The sequence below is a fragment of the Juglans regia genome, chromosome 10, assembly GCF_001411555.2.
Source record: "Juglans regia cultivar Chandler chromosome 10, Walnut 2.0, whole genome shotgun sequence".
NCBI lineage: Eukaryota > Viridiplantae > Streptophyta > Magnoliopsida > Fagales > Juglandaceae > Juglans > Juglans regia.
In genome coordinates, this window is record NC_049910.1 from 32,481,977 (window position 1) to 32,500,973 (window position 18,997).

At 31.8% G+C, this 18,997-nt stretch overlaps 2 protein-coding genes across 5 annotated transcripts; both read left to right on the forward strand.

The window, feature by feature from the left end:
- Positions 1-5,667: 5,667 nt before the first annotated feature.
- LOC109004123 (strigolactone esterase D14-like) lies at positions 5,668-8,343 on the forward strand. The gene is made up of 2 exons (XM_018982554.2): positions 5,668-6,159; positions 7,707-8,343. The coding sequence occupies exons 1-2, from the start codon at positions 5,774-5,776 to the stop codon at positions 8,152-8,154; spliced, it is 834 nt and encodes a 277-aa protein (XP_018838099.1). The 5' UTR covers positions 5,668-5,773; the 3' UTR covers positions 8,155-8,343.
- Positions 8,344-12,295: 3,952 nt separating this feature from the next.
- LOC109004122 (3-hydroxyisobutyryl-CoA hydrolase-like protein 3, mitochondrial) lies at positions 12,296-17,780 on the forward strand. 4 transcript variants are annotated; one of them, XM_018982553.2, is made up of 11 exons: positions 12,448-12,759; positions 13,349-13,450; positions 13,644-13,688; positions 13,913-13,965; positions 14,842-14,976; positions 15,076-15,172; positions 15,404-15,533; positions 16,353-16,531; positions 16,692-16,819; positions 16,930-17,031; positions 17,345-17,780. In XM_018982553.2, the coding sequence occupies exons 1-11, from the start codon at positions 12,507-12,509 to the stop codon at positions 17,444-17,446; spliced, it is 1,326 nt and encodes a 441-aa protein (XP_018838098.2). In that variant the 5' UTR covers positions 12,448-12,506; the 3' UTR covers positions 17,447-17,780. The 4 variants fall into 4 exon arrangements, with proteins under 4 accessions (XP_018838095.2, XP_018838096.2, XP_018838098.2 ...); XM_018982550.2 differs by lacking the exon at positions 13,913-13,965 and having other exon boundaries at positions 12,296-12,759; positions 13,644-13,708; XM_018982551.2 differs by lacking the exon at positions 13,644-13,688 and having other exon boundaries at positions 12,433-12,759.
- Positions 17,781-18,997: the final 1,217 nt, after the last annotated feature.

Below are 18,997 nucleotides of genomic sequence, written 5' to 3' on the forward strand. Positions count from 1 at the left end.
CTTGTTTACTTAATTTACATCCAAATAGTTGTCTAAATAGAAGAACTCTTACTTAATCTATGATTGGTTTTTCTTCTTTTCAACAACAATAATTCATACATACGAGATCTAAATCCTAATCTTTTCAAGCATGTTGAAATGATCTACTAAACAGGAGAATTAATAGACCTTTAAGATATTATCTGATGTGAATGCAAGAATGGGTTTCAATTACAAACATGTACAAGACATAATACAAACCCTAACCATAAAATTTGCAAAAATGAAATCTGAAGAAATCTGGGAGAGTCGTGAATAAATTAGGCAAGAATAGACCAAAATTTTCGGCTGGGTTTTGAAGAACCGAATCACATCAAGCCCATCCAATGCAAACGCAGATCTGTCTCTCACCCATGACGACTCAGTAGCTCAGAGATACTGATGACGGCGACAACGATAGAATGCTTTCCCACTCTTTGTTTCGCTCCCACTCTGGTTTCACTCCCACCCACTCCTACACAGAACTGAAAACAAAACTCAGAAAGACAGAGATAATTTAATCTATTGGGTCTATTGGTTGATGTGGGTTACCGTTGTTCTTTCGGGAGATGATAAAGCTCGAGACTTGGGGCCAAGATGAGAGGAGAAGACGAAGCTCGGGAGCTCGGGAGCTCGGGATTTTGCAACTCGATAGAAGACGAAGCTCCGGCCAAAACTCGTTTTCATTACCGATGAAGCAAGCTAGAGACGATCTGTGGGCCAAAACGAGAGGAGAGAAGACGAAGCTGGCTCGGGATTCTACAAGCCGAAAATGAAAATGATAGGGGAAGAGGAAGCTGAGCGTTTTCATTTCCAGCTTTTGTGATTTTGTGGTTTCTGAGTTTCATTTTTTTTAATTAAAATAAGGCGGATGACGTGGCATGCGCCACGTCATCAGTGGGGACGCATCCTGGTTGCCCATAGAATTATTGTAAATAACTGATAAATCGGTTCAACGGAATGAATTGAATGAATTGGTTTTTAAGAATTAAAACTAGTTCTAAATTATTGGTCCAATATTAATTTTCATATTTTTAAAATTGATTTAAATTGGACCGATATATATTTTTAATTTTTAATTATATATATAAAATATTATTTATATAGTTATTTATATTTTATATATAATATATTATATGTTAAATTACTAATTAATATAATATGAAATTCTAATATTATTATTCATTTTTATTAATCTTATAACATAAAATTAATATAACATTTGAATTTTGATATTAACATATAAATTTTAATTTTATAAATTTTTAGTAAAAAATTATAAAATGAGGGATATGAGTCAATCACTTACTAAAGTTTTGTTAGTGTATAATTTTGTTTATCTGTAAAGTCGGACTGAAATTGAAAAACCGAAAGTTTCGGTTTCAGTGGTTAGTCGGTCTGGTACTAGTTCTTAAATTTCTAAAATCAGTATATACCAATTTAGTTCTATAAATATTCAAAACCGAACTGGACTGGATAAATTAAACTCGTGATAATAGGATCCTTTTGTGACTATGAATTACATTTCTTCCTGCATGCATGTTGTCCGCCTCTTCTCGCACAAGTGCTCTCTTCTAATTGATAAAAGTACTGATTTGACCTATTTTTAGAGTCCAGACGACAGGTTGGCATTTTCACATGGACATCACATCCTAATAGTTTCCATTTGGATATACAACTCTGCTACAAGTACCCGGCATTGGGTACCTTTAGCGGAATCGGCTGACGTGGTTAATGCCACATCAGTCGATATTATTAAAAAAAAAAAAAACCAGCGATTTCAAAAAATCAAACTCATCCCAGAGTGAACGCCAAAATCAGTCTGAGAAGCACATCAAACCCATCCTAGAAAAAATTTGTTGTTTTGAAAATGATTTTTTGGGTGGTTGTTTTAGGAGTGGCTGCCTTGTTCTTTGATCTTTCTATATTTTGAACAGTGGAGACAAGAAAACGGTTTTCTCCTTCTCCTTCTCCTTCTTCTTTTTCTTCTTCATGTTTCTTCTCTACTCGTCTTTTTTTTTCCTGTTCTTGTTTGAATATTTTGAATGCGTTCTTGTTCCTGTTCTTCTCCACTCAAGTTGCAAACTTATGCCCAGTGGATACTCGTTTAGAAAAAACTGAAAGAAGAAAAAAATTCATATATTCAAACTTATCCACACATTCAGGAAAAAAAAAGGTTGAGAAATAACACAACAAAATCACCCAAAATCACCAAATTTTAGAAGAAGAAGATGAGAAGAACCTAACTTGCGTTCATCTTCGTTGGTAGACGAAGAAGATGAGAAGAAGACCCAACCTTTCATGCTTTGTTCATGGGTAGACGAAGAAGACGAACCTGTCGTTTGGGTTAAACACAAAACATGTCGTTTCAATTTTTCCACGTGGAGGGACGGGGGTTTCCCACGTCGAGTGCAAGTAGACTTTTTGTTGAATACATAAGTTATTCTTTTATCAAATGATGTGTTCTATACATCATTCACATCACTTATTTTAAAATAGTAGAGAATATTACAATGAAGCCATACATCACACATTTTTACTTAATTAATATGTAATTTATCATTTTTTTCTTTTTATTTAAACACATATTTAAGTTTTAAGATAGACGGATAAAAATGATAAATCACATGTTGATTAAGTGGAAGTGTGTGATGTAAGGCTTTCACGTAGAATTTATCTAAATGGTAAGATTTGATCTGTAAAATTCAAATTTTAAAAATTAACATTAAAATCAAATTATATCAAATAAACAGTATATAGAAGATTTAGAATAACAATATCCTAAATATAATATAGCCACCTAAAAAGAACGTTAACAATTTTCAAGTCGATTACAATTAATTTATATATGCATGTCATCTCCACCATTAACTTTTAACAATGATTTTTCCATCAACTTTTTTAAAGATTTTTTTCATTGCTAAATCCCAATTATTTTTTGTAGTAAATTAGTTAGACATATACTATTATTATTATTTTTTTTTATAGAAGACATATATACTAATTAATTCCTGAGATGATGATCTCCTACTTCCTAGACTAGTGTAGGCCCTTGGACTTTTTCCCATGTCTAAACTTCAGAACTTAACCACAAAGGAAGATAAAATGGTCCCTAGCTAGCTTTGTTTTTTAAATTCAATACATGATCTTCCCTTAATTAATATATAGGAGTTTTAAATTCTTGTGTATATATATATAGCATATTATATATTGGTCCTAAGGGATCATGAAAAATGCAACTCTATATATATTGACACGTATGAAGTGAAATAAACAGTCAACGTAGAAAGAGAAGTGCTACTTTTTTTATTTTCACACTATATATCAATATGAGATTTATTATTTTTATCATTCTATTTAAATATACATATTTATACATTAATATATCTATATATATGTATATTTAAATAAAAAATAAATAAAAAAATTATACGTTGATGCATGATACAAGAAATGATAAATAAAATTTTTCACGTTGAAATTACATAACCATGATTTATAATTATGACGTCTCTTCTTTATTTAAGTCCCGACATGATCTTTAATAATATTATTAAAATTGATGATGATTAATATTAATTTATTATTAAAAATAATTATAAACTATATATCTAGATTCTAAACACTTCTACGGCTCAAGTAACTTCGGCTCAGATCTTAAAGTACTTATCTAAGAGCCTAATAAGACTTAAGATTCAATAAATTAATCTCGACCTTCCATTTAAAATATAAATGGTCGAGATGATCATGTTGTCCAAGGAGCAATCTAACTAGTAATGCATACTGATCTTTCTTTCGAGTAATGCTACATACAGTCGTAGAATGCGTAAATATCGTGCAGTCACTTTAAAAAAGAGTGGAATCTATTATTAAAAAATTAATTTCTTTTCATGTGAATCTCATATTTATTCACTTTTTTTAAAATAACTGTACGATATTTATACACTCACAACTATAAATATCATTTCTTATTTTTTAATGAGATAGCCCTTACGTACGTGAGACACATTTTATAAAACCTTATCTGTTAAATAAACAAAAAATCAGAACGATGGTCCAATCACCTCGATCAAGATCGGTGGCCGATTGGGTGGCCATTTACGTCATATAAATTAAGTAGAGTAATTAAAGTCATTTTTTTTTCGAACTAAGTGGATGCATTTCTTGGATCTGGCTGTCTTTCGTGGACGAATATTCTCATGGTAATCCATCGTTGCATGATTTTTTAACCCTAGTTATGGGGAAGAAATACCTTTATTTTGCCTCGTACAAGGATATATATATATATATATATATACTAATTATTAATTAGACGTCTAATACTCTTGTCAATGGCACATCAAGGACATGCTCATATATATATTATTTACTTATAAGACCATAAGATGATATATTAATATGCTCAGTTGGAAGGTGGGTATAATATATAAGAGATGTTATAGACAATTGCTGTGGAGAACCTTTGGAGAACCGTTGTTCAAGTGGAGATGAAACGTCCCGTTTCATTTGATGACTCAAACGTCCCTTCCCTTCCCTTCGTCTTCTCCATCCCAACCAAGCATATCCCTTCGTCTTCTCCACTCCTGGTTGTCTCCACCAAGCCACCATCGAAGACCGCTTCATCATATCCACTTAGAACAACTCATTCTCTTCTCCAATCAGATCTAGTCTCCACAAAGCCACAAAGCCACTCATAGCAACCCATTCTCTTCTCAATATATAATATGTATATATCCTCTACTTTTCATCTCTAGTCATTTGAGTGTCCAAACTCTATTATTTATGTGGGCCTAGGGGCCAATGTTGTAACATAATTTCAAATAATAATTCAAAGTCAATTTTAATTTTTTGGGGACCTAAATTCTATAAGAGTCATTATATTCTCAAGTTGATTTATAGAACACATTATTTATCTCACTTAAATGGTAAAAATTTGCCAAGTACTTAATGGACTGATGGCACACACCCCATTTTCCAAATGAAAGGCATGTGTGTTCGAAACTCCCTCCCTATTGTATAAAAAAATAGTAAAAATTTAATTTGTAAGATTTTAATTTTAAAAATTTATCTTTTAAATTAAATTAAATTATATAAATACTTCATTATGTGTATTCTATACACTAGTTTAATAATAGAATACACATAATGGGAGGCTTAGCGCAGCTGTGAATTATGATTCTAGCCGATTAATGTTAGCCCTTCGAATCCATTAGCGTGCAGAAGCCATCTTTTTTGCGTAAGAGAAATGATAGTTAGTCGTGTAATGATTTTTAAAAAAAAATGAATAAATATGAGATTTATTTAAAAAAGATTAATTTTTTAATAATAAATTTTATTTTTTTTCAAAATGACTGCACAATACTTACACACTCTATAACTATATATATCATTACTCCTTTATTAATTACTAATAATCCAGTGCTCTTTGTTCCTACATTTTCATATATATATATATATATATATATATATATTATACACAAGATATATGAGTAATGCTAGTTCTAAATAATATATATGCTTTTTGTAAAAAAATAAATCTCATTAATAATTTTTTTTTTTTTTAAGATAGAATCTACATTTTTATCAGGACTTACACAAGCTTGTCCAACTCATATAAATCATTCCTCTGTATATAGAGGTGTGTGTAGTAGAGGCCAGGAAACAGCGAACGCCACCAAATACAGCTTAGCTTTTCAACTCTCTCCTACACTTGCTTCCCTGCTCTTTTCTTCTTTTTCTTCTTCCTCTTCCGAACATGGTGCTGACAGAAAAGGATCTTTCGACTGCCTTGAACGCAAAAATCATTGGGTCAGGAAGTGAAGTCATGGTTCTGGCACATGGGTTTGGGGGAGACCAGTCTGTCTGGGACAAAATCCTTCCCTCCTTGTCTCAACATTACAGTGTTCTTATTTTCGACTGGAACTTTTCTGGTGCCATTGATCAAGATCTAAACCTCTACGATCCTGTCAAGTACTCTTCGTACGATGCTTTTGCCAATGACTTAGTTGAACTCCTAGATGAGATGAGGCTAAAGTCTTTGGTTTTTGTTGGACATTCCATGTCTGGTATGATTGGATGCATCGCTTCCATCAAAAGACCCGACCTCTTTAAGAGGCTCATCCTCGTTGGGTCTTCACCAAGGTACTTATAAACACCATATCTTTCTGTTTCTTAATGGTTTTTTCTTCGGATGAGACTTACAAACACACACATACACACACACAAATGTAAATAAATCTTTTGGCAATTAGTTGTGGATCATTTGTTTATGGTCGGCTGTTCTCTGATTCTTGTTCATGTTCTTGATCTTTCCTCTTCCTTCTTGTAATTTATTTTGTTCTTGTTTTGGGATTTGATCCAGGCACACCCATTTAACTGATCAAAAGCATATTAAATATTGTTTCTAGATTTGCCATATCAGATACATATGATTTAGCGAGCTCTTTTCTCCAGTTTTTTCGATTTAAGTCCTCGTTTGTTTTGAGAAAACATCTCATCTCATCTAATTATTATAATTTTTTCAATTTTTAATACAAAATAAAATAAACAATTCAATTTTTTTAAATCTCAAAATAAAAATAATATTAAAAAATATATTCTAATAATATTTTATTCAATTTTTTAATTTTAATTTCATCTCATCTTATCTCCGAAAACAAACGAGCCCATTTTTCTCAAATATTAGAATAATTATGATCTATTTGTACAGTATTTGATAAATATTTTAATCATAAAGAGATACTGTAAAATAAATTTATAAATTAAAGTATATTGATGTAATATGTTAAATTATAAAATTATTTTTATTATAAATCAAAATAGATCTAACATATATTATAAAAAATCATATCAATTTATGAATTTAATTTTATAGAATATAATTGTAACTGTAATATTTTTATTGCAGTTAGAATGCGACATATAAATACACATAAGTCATCAAAATTTAGAATTAAAAAATCAAGCCAATATTTCTAATAGATCATCATGTATATATATTATATGAATGATGTTATGCTTTAATTGCTTTCGGTAGAAGTACTCACCGCCACAACTGCATGGATAATTACTCTCTTTGGGGATATACATGGATTCTATCTAGAAAAGATCATGACCTCGAGCACAACCTAACTAATTAAGTGCATCTCATGTTTTGACTGTACGAATGAATATGCTTGTAATTTGAAGTGCTTTATCAACCCCCCCCCCCCCCCCCCCCCCCCCAAACACACACACACACACACACACATACATATATATATATAGAGAGAGAGAGAGAGAGAGAGAGAGAGAGAGAGAGAGAGCGAGCCAGTCAATCAAACACGCAGACACAAAATAGGGTTAATGTTAACGATGGTGCCGGCCGGGGTTCCATTGACTTTTGTCTTATTCTAGCCCAGTGGAGTTTATATATCTGCAGGTTTATATATTTGTAGCCGGCCAGTGGAGTACCTTTTTATATATTTATGAAAACAAAGACTTTAATATTATCGGACTAAATAGCTAGCGGACATACATGAGCTAGGCAAGCTTAATTAAACTAAAGAAAAGCGCCAGTACTGTTCCTAAATTTCCACTATTTTGACTTGTTTCCCAGTTTAAAACAGCTTATTTTGGACGCATGCTTACAGATGTTAGTGATGCTTGATTATCTCATTTATATACATCGCGCGTGTGCATGTGTATAGGTACATAAACACCAAGGGTTATGAAGGTGGATTTGGGAACTCAGACATCGAGCAGATCATTTCAAACGTCGAATCCAACTATCAAAACTGGGCTTCAGCCTTTGCTTCTCTTGCAGTCGACACAAAAGATCCCCCTTCGGTAGATAAGTTTGCAAAATGCTTGGCAAGAATGAGAGCTGAAGTGGCACTTCCCTTGGCCAAAACTGTATTTTACAGCGATGAAAGACAAGTTCTCGACATGGTCATTACTCCATGCACAATCATCCAGACCACCAAGGACTGTGTTGTCCCAAATTCAGTGCCACTCTATATGCAGAAGAAAATCAAAGGAAAGTCGACTGTGGAAATGATAGAAGGTGATGGACATTTTCCACAGCTAACTGCGCATCTCCAGTTCCTTGATGTGCTAGGACGTGTCCTGGGTTTTCATGATCTTGGTCGTGATTAATGTACAACAGATAACATAATTACCTCATGAGATATATAATATATCGATCTAATTAAGTTAAGGAATAGATCATGCAGATAATTAATTAGACTAGCTAGCTAGCTAAGCTAGCTAGGAGTACTACTTGTAATTTCATGTTCATGTACTGTTCGTTTATGGCTAGTTAATGGGATAGAGTTAGGAGCTGCATGCATGCATGGTTAATTAATTTGGACACGTATGATGATGTTTCGTCTTATTGGAGTACTTTCAAGTTGTTTATTTAATTAAAAGCTTTGTGAAGTTCATTATTAATAATGTTGTCCTGAAATTAATACTTTGGTTCTAATGGTAAGCAAGTACTGGTGGAAAGTAATTGCTTTTGTGTCGATCATTCATTGGATGTATGTTAGGCTAGAATTAATTGTGTTATTCATACCTCAAACTCAACAAATATCATTAACTCATTAAAATTATTTTTTTAATAATAGATATCCTTCTTTTAAAATATAGTATGTGAGAGTTGAGCACTTTAAAACTATATATATTATTATTAAAAACAATTAACAAACTAATTTCTACCTAATAAAAAAATTCTACATATTATTTCTTACACCATACACCAACATGTAATTTATCATTTTTGTTCTTTTATTTTATTATTTTTGTTCTTCTATTTAAATACATATATATTAATATGAAAATATGTGTATTTAAATACAAAAATAAAAATAATAAATCACATATTGACGTGGTGTAGAGTTTATAAGTAACATTTATCCAAAATTAAAGATAATCTTATTCATAGCGAGAAGATTACCTACCATAAAAAAACTTAATCCCAACAAATCGGAGATAATCTTATCTATTATCATCAACACGTGTTTCAACATTAATTTCAGGGCTAGTTTCGATCTCAAACTCATTTCAATTCATCATTATAATTTTTTTAAATTTTAACATAAAATATAATAAATAATTTAAGTTTTTTAAATTCTAAAATAATAATAATAATAAAAAATAATATTCTAATAATATTTTATCATCTCAACTTAATTCAATTTAACTCAATTCAATATCTAAATGCGTTTTTAATATTTATTATGAAAAATTTATAAGGTACTAATAATTCAAAAGGATAATATATAAACTCCTTTTAATTTTTTTAAAAAAATTTACACAATTTCTTATTATTTATACAATCTTCACCTATTATATTTTTTTAAAATTTTATTATTAAATATTTAATATATGAATAATGAATAAAAAAATTAAATTAATTTAAAAAAAATAAATTTAAAAAATATTAAAAAAATATTAAAAAAAATTATATATGGATGTTGTATAGCATTAATAAGAGATCACCTGAAAAAGTGAAAACCAACCCATCACTCCCTCATTAACAAGTAGCCGTTAGTTATAGATCAGGCTTTTTCTAGGCCATTAATGATGGCTATCAGCTTCAAGCTGTCCTTGCAAACCGTCTAATTAATGGTGGCCATCAGCTTCAAGTTGTCAGGCTCTTTCTTGGATATTAAGGTTATGTTTCCATGTTAAAGTGAGTTGAGTTGAGTTGAGTTGAGTTGAAATGATAAAATATTGTTAGAATATTATTTTTTAATATTATTATTATTTTGAGATTTGAAAAAGTTGAATTGTTTATTATATTTTGTATTAGGATTTGAAAAAGTTGTAATGATGAGTTGAGATGAGTTGAGATGAGTTTGAGATCCAAACGAAGCCAAGAGCCGTGTTACGGTCATTAAAATTGTGTTTCGAATAAAGTCATCGAATAATATTTTTTGATTTTTAATTTTTTTATATATTTTTTTAATCATCATGAATATTTTATAAAAAAATAAAAAATTTACAACATCATTAAAAAATATTTACTTAATTATTAAATAAATAAAAAATCATTCGAGACACAATTCAAATCCTAAATTCAAAATCCAAAATATTTCTGAAATATTAATACGAATACTGCTACATCTCAAAGATGTAGTATGAGAATCTATCAAAAAGGTAAAATTAATTTTTTTATTATTAATTTTTTTATATATATATTTATATATTTTTTAATCATTATAAATATTTTTAAAAAAAATAAAAAATTCATAACATCATTAAAAAATATTTCATTAATCACTAAGTGAAAAAAATTCGATTCGGACACAAATTTAGATTTCAAAACATTTCTATATTAATATTATCTCATTTTAGATAAAATATTTTATTAAAAATTAAGTAAAATATTATTATAATATTATTTTTTTAAAATTTAAAAAATTTAAATTATTTATTATATTTTATATAGTAGTTTAAAAAAATTATAATAATTATATGAAATTAAATAAGATGAAATAGTTTAATTTTATTAACCAAACCAATAAATTGACAATAAGCAGGCTAAAAAGTGGGTCTACAATAACTAAACAAAGCCTTTTTATTTTGGTAGGTTATAGTAGTTAAAAGGAAGTTTAATACTAGTATGATAATAAAATAAGATGAGATTAAGAGTTAAGATGAGTTGAAATATATTTTAAAAATTTTCTATTTAAATTGAAAGTGAAATGAGATGATTTTAAGTTATTTGATAGGAGATCGATGTGGATCTCACAAATAATTGTATAGTATTTATAATAATTTTATTTTATTTATAAATATAATTATAAGAAATAATCTTGAGAGAAGTCATTGTTTGGGAGTAGCCACTTTGCACATCTTATGTGTCATCATCCTAACTATCCATTTGGAGAAAAGAAATTAGTAGATTGTAGTGTGTGCATTGTGTGCACCACTATAATGGATGTTATACAGCACTACTCTAATTATAAATAAATTTATTTATATATAAATTACCTATCCACTTTTTATTTTTTATAATATATTTTATAATAATATTATAAGATGATAATATTTTTATAAAATCAAATGATATAAAAATATATCAAATAAGAATATATTTTATTTACAATATTCTTAAATAATTATTTTGATATTTATAAAAACACTTTATTTTATAATTTTATTATTATAAAACTCATGTTCTCTCTGGTTCACCCACCGGAAAAGATGAAGGTGGAGTTTGGTGTGTAGCTAATTTGAGAGTGGGGCTATTCTGTCGGCCTACTCTTACGGTTTATCGGTACTGTCCATTATTTTTTATATTTTTTTTATATATTTAAATATATTTAAAATCACTTTCTTAATCACTAAGTAAAAAAAAAAAAATTTTGACTAACGGTTAAATGGAGTGATCAAAGTGGAGAGGCAAATTAGTTTTTTTCAAAGAAAAAAGCTGAATGTTTTTTCCTTTTTCGTTGACATTCTGAAAAGCTGCTAATTTGAAAGTTTGTCGTGTTGCAAAGATATTATAAATCATTTTAAAATCTCAGGTAGAAAAGTTTGTCGTGTTGCAAAGATATTATAAATCATTTTAAAATCTCAGGTAGACCCCTCAACTTGAAAGGATAAGACACATAAATCATTAGAAGTGCTCTAATTTAGATTCAGCATCCCATTTGCTAAGGGACTTGTGTGAGTCCCTTTTGCATACTGAGGGGTCAATAGTCCTTTACATGCACAAGGGTTTGAACAGTACTAGTGTCGGTGTTGCACCGGGGTTTTGGATTATTCCCAACACTCCGTGCAACCAAGGCAAAGAAAGTTGTGACCAACCATTAGCCCCCATACTCCATAGCTTAGGGCGGGGGTCTTCCCCCTTATAGCCCCCATCGCATTTGACGGCAGATACTCTTGTTAAAAGGTTACAAACCTAAGGAGTCAATTAATAAAATTGAAAAACCAAGCGGCGAAATGATAAACATTGATAGATTACTTGCGGCAAAGTTCTACTACAAATCATAGCCCGTAGATTTCTCTCTCAAGTAGAATTATTCTATTTATAAGTCGGTATGTAGAATATATAATTCTTATCATTTAAATGACAAGATTTAATATGTAATACTCAAATTTTAAAATTTACTTTTAAATCAAATCATTCCACGTAAGCGTTTTGCTAGGTGCCCGGCTTTTAAATAGAATTTCTCATGCATAAAAAATGTTTTTGTTTGTGTTGTTACTTCGATCCTTATTGTCAACCTCAACTTAAAACTGTTTTTTCTTTTATTTAACATGATAATTGCATATTTCCTCATTTTCCCTCTACCCAATTTCGTCTCTTCTAGGCCTACTTTGGGGCTCTGTGGGCTTATTGGTCGGGGGATGTTTTCTCTTCTATGGGCACATCACCTGAGAGGCCTTCAACAGCCCCTTTGCTTTTGCTGGACCCTTGAAAATATCTGTGTCACTCTCAGCTCTCTCCCACTTCACACTCTCCCTGGCCGATTAAAAACAAAGCCGAACAAGATATGATAAGCTTAGTCCGGGCTTCTTCTCAATTCCTCGCCAAATCATCGTCTCTCTTCCTGAATCAGATCACTCGCTCTCAGCGCCAATACTTGCGCAGCTTCCCTCTCTTTAAAACCTCGAAGTCCACTCTCTCTCTCAGAACCTTCGCGATCATGGCTAGTTCGGACGAGTTCGTCAAGGGAAGTGTTCACCCTAACGGCGTCGCAGTGATCACCCTCGATCGTCCCAAGGCTCTCAATGCAATGAACCTAGGTCCCGTTTGGTCTTTGAAATATATGCTCTTTTTTTCTTATTTATTTAAATTGTAATTACTGGATCACGAGGTCAACGCAATCCGTGAAACTCTTACGATTATTAATGTTTAAAGATGTGCGATTTGATGAAGTTGAGGTTCAACTTACTGTTTTGAGATTAGATTTTTTTTACTAGGAATTTTAGTCTTGGAACGAAAGATTTTGTGAAAATAAGTGAGGGGATGGGTATCTTTTAATCGTAAAAGGCTCTGTTAATTCGTGTAAAAAAATTGATTCTGCCAATTGATTGTAAAACATGTCAAATTTATCATATGCCAAGTTGAAATTTAAGTTTATGTAAAATTGATGAAAACTTCCATTCTTTGACAAGAAATGAAGAATAATATAATTTCGTTTTTTAAGGGTTAATTTTCCCTTGAATTAATTCTTTTATAAGAAAATTTCCCATAAATTAATTGGTCATAAATTGTGATATTTCAGTTCATACTTACTGTTGAACGTTGATTTCAATGTAATCGATACCCTAGTTGTTTCCCCTAGCAGCTGGGTTCGCATTGTATTTAATTTGAAACTTGTTCATAATGCAGATATGGATATAAGGTATAAAAGTTTTCTTGATGAATGGGAATCAGACCCAAGGGTCAAATGTGTTCTGATTGATAGCAGCTCCCCTCGTGCCTTTTCTGCAGGTAAAAATGAGTACCATGTGGATAGTTTATTTCACACATTTTTCAACCATCTCGTTTGTTTTTCTTGCTATCTCCAGAATTTTATTTGGCTTTAATCTGTTTTCCGTTCATGTTTTTATTTCAGTTTTGGGGTTAGTTTTGGTTTCCAAGCGTTAGGTAAGGTTTTGAGGGTAACCATTCGTGGTCAATGCAGGAATGGATATTAAAGGGGTTGTTGCAGAGATTCTAAAGGACAAAAACACACCTCTTGTCCAGAAGGTTTCTTTATAATGCTTGATATGTGCTGCGAGTATCTTGTTCCTGTATACTTATTGATTGTGATTGATCTGCATTATTTGCGCTGTTTATATCCCATTGGTATTTTTCCTTCTTAAGTTGCATTGTGATATAAGCATGACATACTTCTTTAATCAGTTGCTGTCTGCTAGTTCGTTGACAATACAGATCTGAGTTTATCTGCAGGTGGTGATATCAAGCAGATCTCAACCAAAAACCAACTATCAGATATGATTGAGGTCTTGTTGTGTCCTTTTAATTATATACCATCCAGATTGATAACGTTCTGAACTTTGTTAAACTAACACTAAAACCAGATGGATGGCTGCATTATCAAGCACATCTTTTGCAATTTGAGTTGTTTCCCATTTTTAAATATCCCGATCTTCGATAAAAGAGCTTTTGATCATATGTTGAACTAGTGCTTGTATCTGAATTCGCCACCTGTCTTAATTATCAAAACTTGAAAACAATGTGTGGCTCTAGTGTGAAAGCTTCTTTAGATGTATGCTAGATGCATCTTTGGTTAGTTCTTTTTAAATCTACCATCAGTTGGAAACTGAGTAGATCAGTTGCAGAAAAGTGTTTAAACCATTTCGTAATCAGGATACCACACTTAAATCTCATTGGAAGCTGAGTAGATCAGTTTTGTGCTTCTGGACTACTTTCAGCTTTATACAATCAAGTTTTTCTGTTTCTCTGGATGGAAGATGACCAGGATGTGAATTTACGCTTCAACATGAGTTCTTTTCTGTGTTTCTATTTTCTTTGGCAGTTTTATAGCATAAGTTGACCAAAATAATTGGAAAAATATTCTATTCTCTGCATGAGATATTTGGATTTGTATGTTCAACCTTCAACACATGCAATTATTTTGAGTATTGGAGACCTGAACTTGACCTGTTTTGACTAGCTCACGCTGGTTTTTAGTTTTGGTGGTTTAGTTGTCATGCTTGAATAAGTCAGATAATTCCTTGTGTCCATTGGACTGCGTATGATATCTAAATAAGCTTCCATGTGTATTATGAGCAGTCCTGTATTTGCTTATCTTTTTGGATGACCTGTAATTTTGTTACATAGAGTTAATATGCCCCATTGTGCCACACATTTTTCAGGTATTCACTGCTGAGTATTCTCTGATATGCAAGATTTCTGAGTATAAGAAGCCATATATATCCTTCATGGATGGCATAACAATGGGCTTTGGAATAGGCCTATCTGGTCATGGCCGCTACCGGATCATAACAGAGGTATGTTGTGTCAATATAGAGAGTTGATATAGTATTACCAACTGTACAATACTGTCATTTTAACTTCTTTCACTTAAATCTTGTGTTGATGCATTTCAGAAAACTCTTCTTGCCATGCCAGAAAACGGAATTGGCTTGTTCCCAGATGTTGGGTTTGCACATATAGCTGCACAGAGTCCAGGAGAAGGATCAGTTGGTATGCTTTTTGTTGTTAAAAGCATCTTTTCCTTTTTATTTTACTGGAAACGATCCCTTTCTTCAATCTATAATCTTATTATGGGATCATGTAAAAAGCATGAGAAGGGTTGGCTACTTTGGAAGTGGTCATGAGTAAAAGCAAAGGCAAAAAATCAAGAAATGCAGGGGTATAGTCGTCATTGTTGCCATACATTTTTTCAGACTGTTTAACAACTATGTAGACTTGCAGGTGCGTACCTTGGAATGACTGGAAAAAGGATTTCTACACCCTCTGATGCACTATACATAGGTCTTGGTTCACATTTCGTGCCATCCGGGAGCCTGGGTTCTTTAAAGGAGGCCCTTTTGGCAGCTACATTGTATGTCAGATCATCATTCTTGATTGATTCATTTTTTTCATTTTAGTGGACACCATTTAGCTTTTCTGTAACGTATAATTCAGAAACTTGCTTTACCTTATCATTTTGATATTTAAAATTGTCTAGAATAAACAGCCATAACACAACTTAATCTACTAGAGAAGTTTTACCCCCATTTGGGATTGTTGCAGTTTATTTGTTCATGGTGGGTCTATAACCTCATGATAACACTAATAATATGAAATCCAAGTGTTTGTTTGTGATGAACTCTATCGCAATGTTTTGAATACCGTACCGGACGCTGTACCGGTCAAGGCACTGGAACGAAATATTTCGGTACCGGTACCGTTTCGGGATAATATTTCGGGATAACATTTTGGAATGGTCGATATATAAATAAATTATATATAAAAATTATATTTCAAAATAATAGTCTATATATAAATAAATTATATATAAATACATGTATATATAAATTATAAATAATCTAGTCTGAATTGAGGGTTAAAAAATAAACTTATAGTTTGAAAAAAAGAAAAAAAGAAAAAAAAACATTGGCCGAAATATCGGCCGGTACCGGCCGAAATTGAGACCAGTACAGGCCAAAATTTAGGCCGGTACGTCCGGTACCGGCCAAAATATTGGCCGGTACGAAACGAAATTCAAAACCTTGCTCTATCGTCCATATACTTTGTGCTTCAAGATATAATATCCTCTCATGTTTATTGATTCAAAATGTTTTAAGAGGTGTTCTGTGTAAATGGTGTTCCTCTTGATGTTTTCTCACTAAAAGAGTCTCATGTCCATTCGTTGATTCAGTTCTGAGGATCCACATCAAGACGTCAAAACCCTTTTGGCAAAATACAGCAGTAACCCTGAGCCTGAGCCCCAGTTAAAATTGCTTTTACCTCACATTATTTCATCATTTGGTGCAAGTAAATCAGTTAACGAGACAATCGAGGAACTGAAAAAGCATCAGCTGAGTAGCGAATCTGCTGGTATGTTTATAAGTACCAATGGAATTCTATTGGTTTGCAAATTTAATGTGCATTCATCGTTTTGGTGCTCTCTGAGACTGAGAAGTGAAGTGGATTTTCTAGACGTTGGCTTGCTCAACTTGTCCCCTCATGCTTTCTGTTTCCATTTCATTCTGTGTAGTGGTAGAGTGGGCTAATGAAGCTCTTCAAGGACTTGGAAAAGGTGCTCCTTTCTCGCTTTGCTTAACACAAAAGCATTTTGCTAGAGTTGCATCTGCATATGGAAAAAATGACAATGAATTATCCACAGTGAGTTTTTGAGTTTCGATGTTTCTTCCTTTTTCCTATTTGGTACTTTCCTTCTCTTCTGGAGCCATAAGAATAAAGTAATATACATTCTTGCATCTGACTCCATCCAGCTAAGCGGTGTGATGAAAACTGAATATCGCATTGCCCTGAGGTCTTCTCTGCGGAATGACTTTGCTGAAGGTGTCCGGGCGGTTTTGGTGGACAAGGATCAGGTTCCATCATTAGTATCCAAAGTCCCTTTATATATATTGTTGAAATATTTCAGTTTCTTGAGATTGGTCTAATGTTAACATCAAGTTACTGTGTTTAATAATCAGTGATGATTCCTCGTGTTTATATCATGCAAACTATCATTTTTACGGTCCAGTTTTCTTCCTCGGTAGCAAGATTATCTTTTAGCAACAATCTCCATTATCAATCTTTTTGACTTTTGAGCCTTTAACGTATACTCATATTCCTTATATAGACCACATTTCATTTCACGATGCATTTTTCTCTGAACTTTTCATGATTATGCCTTTGCAGAACCCAAAGTGGAATCCTTCGAGTTTGGAGGAAGTCAATCACAGTGAGGTGGAAAGTCTATTTGACCCATTGAGCCCAAAAGCCGAGGAGCTTAGAGTGTGATGGATCCTGGATGCAACACAGCTTTACTAGTCCGTCCTTGTTGCATCATATATCTTTCTACCGAGGAAAATAAGATTAGTTCACATAAAGAAAAGCCATCCAACTATAAGTATGGTATTCTTGTGAATATGGAGATTTTGATTAGATGATTTGTGAAATTGGAAAACATTCCCAAGAGTTCATGAAATTGTCAGATGGACCTTACAAATGAATGTTACTGTTTCTTGATCCATTTATGTATTCTAAAAAGTCCAGGCTCTGAAGAACCTGTTCGAAAATATTCAAACGGTTTTATGTCCCTTAATCTCATATGATCTATTTGTTCAGGACTTCAGGCATATGATGTCCCTTAATTTCTTATTGTTTATGCTTATGGACAAAAGAGCTTATTCCATCCTCTGGTTTTATATTTGTTGCCAGCCTGAACTTTTCTAAGAACGACTCAAGATGCCTTTAACTCCTCCATGTTTAAGAATTTCAGCAACGGATCCGATTGAAATCGAATGGTGGCTAAGTGGCTGCAAAAATGTTACGAACTTGTGATACAAGTGGGCAAACGCTGATAGCTTTACGAAGATTCAACACTACTAAGTGAGTAATCTCTCGAGGGTAAAATTGAGAAAAGAGATATATAAAGCAGGTTCTATATCATTTTATTAAATAATTGTAAAAAAATGATAGAATAGTGTTACGACATTAATGTATTGTATATAGTATATATATATTCAGTATAAAGCAATAGGGCGATAGTAGAAGCAGGCTGGATAAAAATGCGGGCCGACATGACTTTACAATGTTCTAGAAAAAGTCAAAAAGGAAAACGTGGAAAATAAGAGGTAAGGACAAAAACGCCACGTTGGATAGGTGAGGAAAGAGAGTGTAGGAGGCTGTATTTGGACACACTGCATAGTATCGTATCCCCACACGGCTTCTATACGCTCTCAGGTCTCTATCAATGTTTTTAAAAATGACCCCCCTCGAGTTTTGTTTATGTATTTATTTAGTGTAATTATTTATATGTTTTTTTTTTTGTGCATGGACTAAAAAGACCCTAGTGGCTTTGACATGATAGCAAAGAAACTAAGGGAAAATTTTTATTTTTATTTTTATTGTTAATCTTTTAATATATTAGATCTTTGATTTACTAGATTTTTAGTACATAACGTTTATGTAAAAATGTATGAATGAATGTACGTAGACAAATACTCTAAAATCTGATTTTGTTTTGCGGTGCCAAAAAAAGAGTTGGGATGTGACCACCACAAAAAAAGAGTTGGGGTTTAATTATCATTGTTTTTTATCAATTAGAAAAGAGATATATTTAAATCTCAAAAAAGAATTATTATAAATATTTTATTTAGTATATTAAATTATAAAATTATTTTTATTGATAAACGTGTATCTGTCTTAGTCTTCACACTCTTAGTTTGGACATCTTACACCCTTTTAATTTATCTTATTTTTTGCATTTATCTTTTCGATATTTACTACTAAGAGCACTCTTATTAGATTAACAAAAATTAAAAGATATTTTTTATGAATGTAAGAGAA